Source organism: Macaca mulatta, chromosome 16 (genome assembly GCF_049350105.2).
Source record: "Macaca mulatta isolate MMU2019108-1 chromosome 16, T2T-MMU8v2.0, whole genome shotgun sequence".
Taxonomy (NCBI): Eukaryota; Metazoa; Chordata; class Mammalia; order Primates; family Cercopithecidae; genus Macaca; species Macaca mulatta.
The window spans coordinates 67,183,882-67,194,485 of record NC_133421.1 but is presented as its reverse complement, the minus strand read 5'-3'; the positions used below and the strand labels follow the sequence as shown (position 1 = coordinate 67,194,485).

At 48.3% G+C, this 10,604-nt stretch overlaps 1 protein-coding gene across 8 annotated transcripts; it reads right to left on the bottom strand.

Annotated features, from left to right (window-relative positions):
• Positions 1 to 26: 26 nt before the first annotated feature.
• PSME3 (proteasome activator subunit 3) lies at positions 27 to 9,821 on the bottom strand. 8 transcript variants are annotated; one of them, XM_015119802.3, is made up of 11 exons: positions 8,963 to 9,821; positions 8,842 to 8,874; positions 8,655 to 8,717; positions 8,356 to 8,460; positions 5,853 to 5,901; positions 5,350 to 5,462; positions 4,750 to 4,818; positions 4,537 to 4,604; positions 4,383 to 4,437; positions 4,169 to 4,255; positions 27 to 1,771 (listed from the first exon to the last, which is right to left on the bottom strand). In XM_015119802.3, the coding sequence occupies exons 1-11, from the start codon at positions 9,035 to 9,037 to the stop codon at positions 1,691 to 1,693; spliced, it is 798 nt and encodes a 265-aa protein (XP_014975288.1). In that variant the 5' UTR covers positions 9,038 to 9,821; the 3' UTR covers positions 27 to 1,690. The 8 variants fall into 8 exon arrangements, with proteins under 8 accessions (XP_014975288.1, XP_077827925.1, XP_014975289.1 ...); XM_077971799.1 differs by having other exon boundaries at positions 4,750 to 4,857; positions 9,545 to 9,821; XM_015119803.3 differs by having other exon boundaries at positions 9,545 to 9,821.
• Between the last annotated feature and the right edge of the window lie 783 nt (positions 9,822 to 10,604).

The window sequence follows — 10,604 nt, the reverse complement described above, 5'->3', positions numbered from 1 at the left end:
CAGAGCATTGCACCAGGGTCTGCGGCTTTAGAAAGAGGTCAAAGTACCTGTATTTTTAATAATTTCTTGACATGGTAAAAGAATTTTACATTACGATCCAAGGGTGGTAGGGTGAGGAGGAGGGGCAGTGGAACAATCCAACAAACAGAACGGGGAACTGAGAAACACATGGAGGGAAGGGGGAAGGGTTTTAGCTGGAAGGGATCTGGAGGGTGGGTGGGAGCACTGCCCAACTAAAATGCAGTTGGTTTGTTACTGAGTACTATTCGTGGGAAGACAGCATCCTGACTCCTTCTCTACAGAGTATCGGGAGTACAAATGATGCATCCCAGGTGGAAATATTATTGGGGGTTGGAAGACAGAGACAGGAAGAATAAGTCAGAAACAGACACTAAGAGTTACTGGCAGGCTGACTGCAGGTATCAACTCTCCAGCCGTGGTAGAATAAAAGAGCTGGGGGCTGACGGGGATTAACACAAAAGTTGTTAACAGTTAAGTGGTATCTCTGGAAGATTCGAGAGACAGGAGGCAACTCTTCTATAGTTTTGACTTGCCCAGTGCATTTCCACATACACAAACGTGTATATGTATGTGTGTGCGTGCACATACACATACACACCAATGACTGCTTTCCCCAGAAGCCCAACACTATAAATAAGAGAAATATTTCCCAAAAGGAAAGCCCAACATGAGCAGCAGTGTCCAGACCTCATACTTGCAAACATCTTCACCCCAACTGACAACTGGCTGGGAAAAGGCAACCAGGAGTCAAGCTTTTGCAATAATGCCAAAAAGGGCTGAGTCAGAGAGGAATAGGCCTTCCCCAAGCCCTCTGCTTCTCATCTCTCTGTTCTCCACCAACTCACCCTGGGTACCAAGAGGCTACAGTATCAGGAGGGAGGACGGGCCCAGGACGTTTGTTTGGGTAGATGACAACTAAGACAACCATCACCTCCTGAAAGGTACATGACAGGGATTGTGGAGAGGGAGGGTATGTTAGCTAATGGAGTAGGAGTGTGTGTGTGCATGTCTGTATGGGTGTATACGTACATACACATACGTGCATGTGAAAACGCCCATTATAAAAACATCGGAAGGAGCTTGGGAATTGACTGAAGGCCTAACGTGTTTCTTGTCATGATCAAGATTCAAGGTGGGATGTACACAGATGCAAAGCCCGAAGTCATCACCAGGGCAACTGTGGAAGGATCCAATGCCCCACAGAGGAAAGAAACAGTAACCTCATGTGAGGAAGAGAAGTTCATCCCCCCACCACCCTAGTTCCTAAAAAACACCTAGCACTTTCCTTCCGGTTCCCTTCAGCTTTTAACCAACTAATTATCAAAAGGAAGAAAACATACAGCGCAAGACACAGGAGGGAGAGAGGAGGAGAGTGAAAACACAAGTATTTTTGTGCCAACATCCTGCACACACAAACCTGGAGTTCTCCAGAAATTACGACAGGTTGGGTGTGGGGTATTAGGGAAGGAAATAGAAGAGTTCCTGAGGCCTGAAAAAAGAGGTAAACACATCACAGAACTAGATGAGAGTTTCATTAGACTCTAACTAAAAACAGAGAGGTGTGATTACTATTTCCAGCCAGTTTCCCCATCACGATAGTCATGTAACAAACCAAGGCAATGTCGGTCTTGAGCCAGACTCACAGAGTCCCCTGGCCCTGGCCCTGGCCTCAGTACAGAGTCTCTGCATTGCTGCTCCGGGGCCGTTTGATCTTCTCGATATTTTTCAGGATCATGTCATGTAGAGTGACCTGGGAGAAGAAGGATCAGGGAAATCACATATCTGTACAACCCTTACCTCACCAAGAAAGTGACAGACCCCTCTACAAATCCCCAAGCAATCATCTGCATACAGTAAGCCCTTAATGTCACCAATAGGTTCTTAGTAACTGCGACTTTAAGCAGATGAGCAAATCAAGTACAGAAGGTCCTCAAATAACCTGGATTTAAATAACATCATTTTGTTACAATGTTAATTAAAAAAACTTGGTTTTGATATACATCATTTTTAAAGTCACAGTTTGTAAAAATCTATGGACAACATTAGGTGAGGACTTACTGTAATTTTTTTTTTTTTTTTTTTTGAGACAGAGTCTTGCTCTGTCACCCAGGCTGGAGTGCAGCAGCACGATCTCGGTTCACTTCAAGCTTTGCCTCCCAGGTTCACTCCATTCTCCTGACTCAGCCTCCGAAGTAGCTGGGACTATAGGTGCCCGCCACCACGCCCAGCTAATTTTTTGTATTTTTAGTAGAGACGGGGTTTCACCGTGTTAGCCAGGATGGTCTCGATCTCCTGACCTCGTGAAATGCCCACCTCAGCCTCCCAAAGTGCTGGGATTACAGATGTGAGCTACTGTGCTCGGCCGACTTACTGTAATTTTAATCTCACTTGAGCCTGCATTCAGGGTGGCAGCACCACCTCTCTTATACTTCAACTGGGTGTAAATGGGTATTTCTGAGGCCCCAAGCGTCTAGTAGCAACTAACAGGTATTGTGCACTTAACATAGTAAGAATTGTACCAGGTTCTTCAATGTGTTATCTTACTTATTTTAAAATTGAATGAATTTTGTGAGTAGGTACTCCTCAGTTCTTTTTTTTTTTTTGAGACGGAGTTTCGCTCCTGTTGCCCAGGCTGGAGTGCAGTGGCACAATCCTGGCTCATTGCAACCTCCGCCTCTTGGATTCAAGCGATTCTCCTGCCTCAGCCTCCCAATTAGGTGGGATTACAGGGGTCCACCAACCATGCCCAGCTAATTTTTTGTATTTTCAGTAGAGATGGGGTTTCACCATGTTGGCCAGGCTGGTCTCAAACTCCTGACCTCATGTGATCTACCTGCCTCAGCCTCCCACAGTGCTGGCATTACAGGTGTGATCCACCACACCCGGCCTCTTCAGTCCCATTTTATTTTTTTAATTTTAATTTTTATTTGAGGCTGAGTTTCGCTCTTATTGCCCAGGCTGGAGTCCAGGGGCACAATCTCGGCTCACTGCAACCTCCGCCTCCCGGGTTCAAGCAATTCTCCTGCCTCAGCATCCCAAGTAGCTAGGATTACAGGCATGCGCCAATTTTTTTTTGTATTTTTAGTAAAGACAGGGTTTTTCCATGTTGGTCAGGCTGGTCTCGAACTCCTGACCTCAAGTGATATGTCCGCCTCGGCCTCCCAAAGTGCTGATATTACAGGCGTGAGCCACCACACCAGGTCTATTTTTTTTTTTTTTTTTGAGACGGAGTTTCACTCTTGTTGCCCAGGCTGGAGTGCAATGGCACGCTCTTGGCTCACCGTAAACTCCACTTCCTGGGTTCAAGTGATTCTCCTGCCTCAGCCTCCCAAGTAGCTGGGATTACAGCCATGTGCCACCACGCCCAGCTAATTTTGTATTTTTAGTAGAGACAAGGTTTCACCATGTTGGTCAGGCTGGTCTCAAACTCCTGACCTCAGGTGATCCACCTGGCTTGGCCTCCTGAAGTGCTGGGATTACTGACATGAGCGACTGCACCCAGCCCAGTCCCATTTTATTTTTTTTTATTTTTTTATTTTTTTTTTGAGACGGAGTCTCACGCTGTTGCCCAGGCTGGAGTGCAGTGGCGCGATCTCGGCTCACTGCAAGCTCTGCCTCCCGGGTTCCCGCCATTCTCCTGCCTCAGCCTCCTGAGTAGCTGGGACTACAGGCGCCCGCCACCGCGCCCGGCTAATTTTTTGTATTTTTAGTAGAGACGGGGTTTCACTGTGGTCTCGATCTCCTGACCTTGTGATCCGCCCGCCTTGGCCTCCCAAAGTGCTGGGATTACAGGCTTGAGCCACCGCGCCCGGCCCCAGTCCCATTTTAAAGAAGAAATTGAAGTTTGAACTTAAACAATTTGCTCGAGATCACACAATACAGGTAGAGCCTGGTTGCAAACCTAAGTCTGTCTGACTCTAACACCGATATCTTAACCATACTGTACGGCACACCCCTTCTCTCAGGCAGAAAGAAGAGAGAAACCCCGCTAGAGGACTTCATGGTTCTCAACACTCAGTTGATGAACAGAATTTAGTCTACTAATTTTACCTCAGACCTTCATCTCAGCCCTTCAGAGAATTTCAAGAATACTCTCAACAGAACTAAGTGAAGCCACAGCAACTATACAAGGACTGAGGTTACTCACATATTGATTCCTCAGCTCTGATATGATGAGCCGAAGGCTGATATATTCTTTCTCATCAATCTCTGTCACGGTGCGGCGATAGTCCTCCTGCAAGGAGGGTAGAGGAAAAAGCTAGTCCCCAAGGCCCAACTGTTCCCAGATAGCTCCTTCCCAGTAACAGTCACTGTTCACTATCCTGCCACCTCCACCCTCAGGCCACAAACCACTTACTTACCACATGGGGATATTTAGCTATTTTAGAAACCAATTTGGCTCTTGTAATATAATATCTGAAAGGAGAGAGAAGAGGAGGAAGCTGCAGGAGACCCTTGATGGTGCCCACCACCTCAACAGCCCCCAATGCCTTGGCCAAGCCCAAGCAGCCCTACCTAGAAATCTGGTCCAGATAAGATGCAGCTTCACTCTCAACAGTTCTTAGCTCTGCAACTGTTTCCTCCTAAAACAAACAAACAACAGGTGCATCAAAAGCCACTTCCATGACATCCACAGCAGACCCAAGGAGAAAGGAAAAAAAGCTAATGCAGGGGAGATGAGAGTATCTCCCAAGCCGCTCTTCCCAGTTCGTAATTCAAGTACATTACCTGAATGGACACCCCAAAGTTGTTTCCATCTTCTATCCTGGGAATCAGGAGCTGTACCCACATTTTGACCTGGAGGTCAAAACATATATGAGGACCTTTGCCTGAAGGCTGAAGCCATTAAGTACACAATTCAGACGGCTGGGGCCAGATGCCAGGAACACAAAAGCCAAAATACCTAGTCTGGCCAGGCACAGTGGCTCACACCGGTAATCCCAGCAATTTGGGAGCCTGAAGCGAGTGGATCACCTGAGGTCAGGAGTTCGAGACCAGCCTGGCTAGCCATGGCCAAAATGGTGAAACCCCATCTCTACTAAAAACACAACAAGTAGCTGGGTGTGTTAGCAGGCACCTGTAAACCCAGCTACTCAGGAGGCTGAGGCAGGAGAATCGCTTGAACCCAGGAGGCAGAGGTTGCAGTGAGCCGAGATGGCGCCACTGCACTCCAACCTGGGTGACGGAGCAAGACCCCATCTCAAAAAAAAAAAAAAACCACAAAAAAATCTAGTCTGCCAATTCCCATACCACCCGTACATCCACTGTTTCTTGCACTTCAGGGGGGGTACTTGGGGCCGGCCCATAGGTCACTAGCCTGTGCCTCACCGTGTTACATTTCTCAATCAACAGCCGGATCTCAGGTTTCACTTTCTCAATAATGTCCACCAGCTGCTGGTTGCTTTTCAGCATCCCATTGGGCATCACAAACACCTTGGTTCCTGGCAGAGATATGAAGGTCAAATGATCAGGGAAGAGGGAAGGACACAGCATCCCGTCTCTCTCTCATTTTTCCTATACCTATCAGATGCTATGACCTCTGCCTTTGTCACAATCCTACCAAGACACCACTATTAGAATCAACGAGAATGTGTGGAACAAAAGAACAACAGATGAGCATCTGAAACATGACAAAAGTCTTAAACCCTCTGTTTATTGGAAAACCAGGTTAAGAGCACTAAATAACAAGCATGTCTGGAGGAGCTGGGAATGCTACCTCTGGGAAGTAAGATCAGATCTTGCCTCCTGGTCGGGAGAACTAGATCCACCTGCTTCTCAGGGTTGCAAGTCAGGGGTGGGGTGAGGAGAGGTAAGGTAAGGGTGCCTCTTACCTTGGAAGGCTTCTTCACACTCATCCAACCTTCGCTTCTTATAAGTGGGCTAAGGATACAAAGAGGCAGGGATGAGCCTTCTTTTGACACCCACATGTCCATCACAAGATACTCTCCAAGCAAGTTTAATCCCTTCCTCAGCCTCATAGTTTGTGTTATTAATTTCTGCACAATTTCCTAAGTACACATAAAGCTTTAAGAAAAGGTTCTTGGGGCTGGGCGCGGTGGCTCAAGCCTGTAATCCCAGCACTTTGGGAGGCCGAGATGGGTGGATCACGAGGTCAGGAGATCGTGACCATCCTGGCTAACACGGTGAAACCCCATCTCTACTACAAAATACAAAAAACTAGCCGGGTGAGGTGGCGGGCCCCTGTAGTCCCAGCTACCCGGGAGGCTGAGGCAGGAGAATGGCGTAAACCCAGGAGGCGGAGCTTGCAGTGAGCTGAGATCCGGCTACTGTGCTCCAGCCTGGGCAACAGAGCGAGACTGTCTCAAAAAAAAAAAAAAAAAAAAGAAAAGGTTCTTGGGAGGCGAGGCGCGGTGGCTCATGCCTGTAATCCCAGCACTTTGGGAGGCCAAGGCACGTAGATTGCTTGAGCCCAGGAGCTCGAGACCAGCCTGGGCAACACAGGGAAACCCTGTCCCCACAAAAAAATACAAAAACTAGCTGGACGTGATGGCACATGTGCCACCTGGGAGGCCGAGGTAGGAGGATCGCTTGAGTCGAGGAGTTTGAGGTTGCAGTGACCTGAGATTGTGCCACTGCACTCCAACCTGGGTGACAGAGTGAGACTCTGTCCCCCCTCAGAAAAAGAAAGAAAAGGTTCTTGCCACAAAGCAAATTATGCTGTAGTTGGGAAGACCAATCTTTCCAGAAATACAACATATTAAGTATTACAAGGAATAGGAAAAAAGAACCTATCAAAGCAGGGAAGATAATTAAGGGAATACGTACAAATCTTCTGGTTCCACAAAGGAACACATTATTCAGTCAACAACCATGCATTCAGCAATTGCTATGGACCAGGATCAACACTAGGTGCTGGGAATACAAAGATTAAGATAGTTCCTGCCGACCGACTACGGTGGCTCACGCCTGTAATCCCAGCACTTTGGGAGGCTGAGGCGGGTGGATCACCTGAGGTCAGGAGTTCGAGATCAGTCTGGACAACATGGTGAAACCCTGTCTCCACTAAAAATTTAAAAATTGGCTGGGCTTGGTGGCGCGCATCTGTAATCTCAGCTACATGGAGGCTGAGGTGGGAGAATCACTTGAAACCGGGAGGGGGAGGTTGCAGGAAGCTGAGATCGCGCAACTGCACCCCAGCCTAGGAAACAGAGTGAGACTGTCTCAAAAAAAAAAAAAAAAAAAAAAAGGTAGTTCTTGCCTTCCAGACGTACAAGTTCTGTCAATGAGGCGGTACTACAGACAACAATTCAGTATCATCAGTGTTATAGTAGCATGCGGACACATGACTGATAAGGACTAGCTGTTAAAGATGTACAGCAAAACAGCGATTGCAGTTACACAGCAAGAACTTCATATCCCATAACACTTATCAAGACACAGAAACAAAGTTAAGTCTTGTTCAGAACCATGGGAAAAACCAGGTAACCTGATGAAGCTAGTTCTCTCCTTTTTTTTTTTTTTTTTTGAGACAGAGTCTCGCTCTGTTGCCCAGGCTGGAGTGCAGTGTCATTATCTCGGCTCACTATAAGCTCCGCCTCCTGGGTTCATGCCACTCTCCTGCCTCAGCCTCCCGAGTAGCTGGGACTACAGGCGCCCACAACCACGCCCAGCTAATTTTTTGTATTTTTAGTAGAGATGGGGTTTCACCATGTTAGCAAGGATGGTCTCCATCTCCTGACCTCGTGATCCAACCACCTGAGTCTCCCAAAGTGCTGGGATTACAGGTGTGAGCCACCGCGCCTGGCCAAAGCTAGTTCTCTTTTATTTGAAACTCACTCTAACACTGAGAGTAGCATTAGCACATTCACTTCACATCGTAAATGAAACTCAGGGTCTAAAAGGAATATACCGGAGGCCTCGTGCAGTGACTCACGCCTGTAATCCCAGCATTTTGGGAGGCTGAGGCGGGTGGATTACTTGAGCTCAGTGGTTTGAGACCAGCCTCGGCAACATGGTGAAACCCTGTCTCTACAAAAAATACAAAAATCAGCTGGGCATGGTGGCACACTCCTGTAGTATCAGCTACTTGGCGGGCTGAGGAGGGAGGGTCACTTAAGTTTGGGAGGTCCAGGCTGCAGTGAGCAGTGCTCACGCCACTACACTCCAGCTTGGGCAAAAAAAAGTGACGCCCTTTCTCAAAAATAAATAAATAAATAAGAAATAAAACAACTATACTAGAGTCATCATGTCTGTAACAGTCCTAGTTCCCAGATCCAAATCCCACTGTTGCCTCTGTACATCTTAAACTGACAAGGAAACAGAGGACAGAGGACCTACTGCTCAAGAACACAAAGATAAATATAGGACACTTACACCATCCAGTCCATCATGGCTATTGGTGAGAAGAATGGGGTCAGGGACTGGGAGATTCATGTCAGAGTGGATCTGAGTTAGGTCATGGATGTTTAAAATTGGTTCCTGAAAGACACCCACCCCAAAACATTAATCTTTTCAAGCTGAACAAAGAAGTATTTGATTGAAGAGCAAGAAATGAAAGCGCTTTTACAGTTTAAAAAAATAAAAAGAAGAATCAACACACAATTAGTTCCAGTTGACAGTAATACCAGGGCCAAAAAAATAGGGGAATTTGAGGAAAGAAAAGGGTCTCTCACCTTCAGAAAACTATCAAGTTCTAACAACTTCTTTGGGAAAAAATTTGCCACCAAGTCTTCTGCCTAAGGAGGAGGGAAAATATAGCTGAATTAATATCTGTGGGAAGGTCTCTCTCTCTCTCTCTACAGATATCTCCTCTTTGGGAAACTCTCAACCAACACTCATTTTTCTATTTATTTCACTCACCTCACTTGTGATGCGTTCCCTGAAAGAATCAACCTAAAATTAACAAAGAGAGCAATTCAGTACCTGGAGACAGAGGTAAGAGCAGGATAGAGAATCCCAAATCCAACTGTCTTTCCCTCACCTTGTAACTGTAATAAGAAGCTGAGAGGCCCCCAGACTGCAAATACTTTATTTTTTTGAGGATCCATTTTTCCATCTCAGGAGAAGAAAGCAGGGCTTTGAGGGCAGCACCTGCCTGTCTCCTCTCTCCTCTCCCCTCCCTCCCTCCTGTGTCTGAAGCTGTCTGAATTTGATAAGCAGACAAAAGACAGGTAGTTAGGAAAGATGTGAGCTCACAAACGTGCCAACCCCCACCCAGACCTGGCCTATGATACCAGGCAGGCCAGCCACCAAGGGCAGAGGCAGTGTCCAGGGACGTTGTTGGGCTGGGGGATTTCCAGCTGTCACTGGCCTAAAGCCCTGAGTCCAACACGTGTCCGCGGAGGTGTCCCCGGGACTCTCCATCATCAGACGCGGTACAGAAAGCCATCCTATATTTTCCTCTCCCGCGAAGCCGACCCCGGGAGTTGGGGGCTGGGCTGAGTTGAGCGGAAGCTCAGAGCTGGTATCCCCAGGGAGACAAAGACGACATGGGGAGTAGGAAGCCAGTCAGACTGCTGGGGGATCAAAGCGAGGGGCAAAAAGGCCGGACCGGTGCCGCTACCTTGAGCTTCACTTCCTGATCCACCTTCAGCAACGAGGCCATGGCCGGGCCGGGCCGTGTCCGATCCGCTGGACACCGGAGGCGCTGTGGACTCCAGGGAGGGGGCCGGAGGGACCTGAGAAATCTCGGCTGACCTCGGGACCCGGCCGCCCTCGCTGGCTCACTCACTGCTCGCTTGCTCCCTCCCTCCGTGCCGTCCGCCCGCCCGCCGGCAGCCTGCTGCCTGGTCGCTCTCTCGCTCGCCCTCCCGGCTTTCGCCGCTCACGCCGGAAACTGCGTCACAGCCAATCGCCGAGACTCCTGCGAGGCTGTGCACGTGCGCTGCGCAGCCGCGATGAGACTCGGGTTTGGATGCTCCCCGGGGTAAAGTGTTGGGTAGGGGTGAAGTAAAAAGGAGAGCTGTGGGGAATGGTGCGCTGAGAACTGAGCCTCCGAAAGACTCGGAAACGGTGCGACCCTCTCTGTTGGCCCGGAACTCGCCTTCACCGAAGGGACCTCAGTCGCTGCAGTCCCGGGGACAGCGCCGTCGCGCCCCAGTGACGTAGGCTCGGGGAAGTCGGGGACCCGGGTACTGGGTTCGGGGGTGTAGTCCCTGATTCCCGCTGCCTCTGCCCGTTTGCCGAGGCTCAAGTGTTTAGGCTAGAGCGAAAAACACAAGTGCGGTTGTACCAAGCTTTCCTGGTACATTTCCCTGCCAACTGACTGTCGTAAGCTTCCGGACCTCAAAGATCAACTACCTAATGGGCAAATTGATGCCCAGAGTAGGGCAAGACTTGTCCAAGGCGTTTCCAGTACATCCTGAGCCAGGACCCAGATCTCCTAACTTCTATGGCAGTGCTGTATCTATTTGCCTAATGGAAGCTTAAGACTATACCTCTTCATACACCCATTCATTCGATCTCTCTCTCGACATTGGATATTTCATTCAATAAAATGGGCCAGGGCACTGTCTCAGATTCTAGAAATATGTGAGTTACATATGTAGGTTGAAATCTTCTATTAGCCACAATTAAAAAGTAAAATAAGTGAAAATTTTAGTCATATATTTAACCCAATTTAT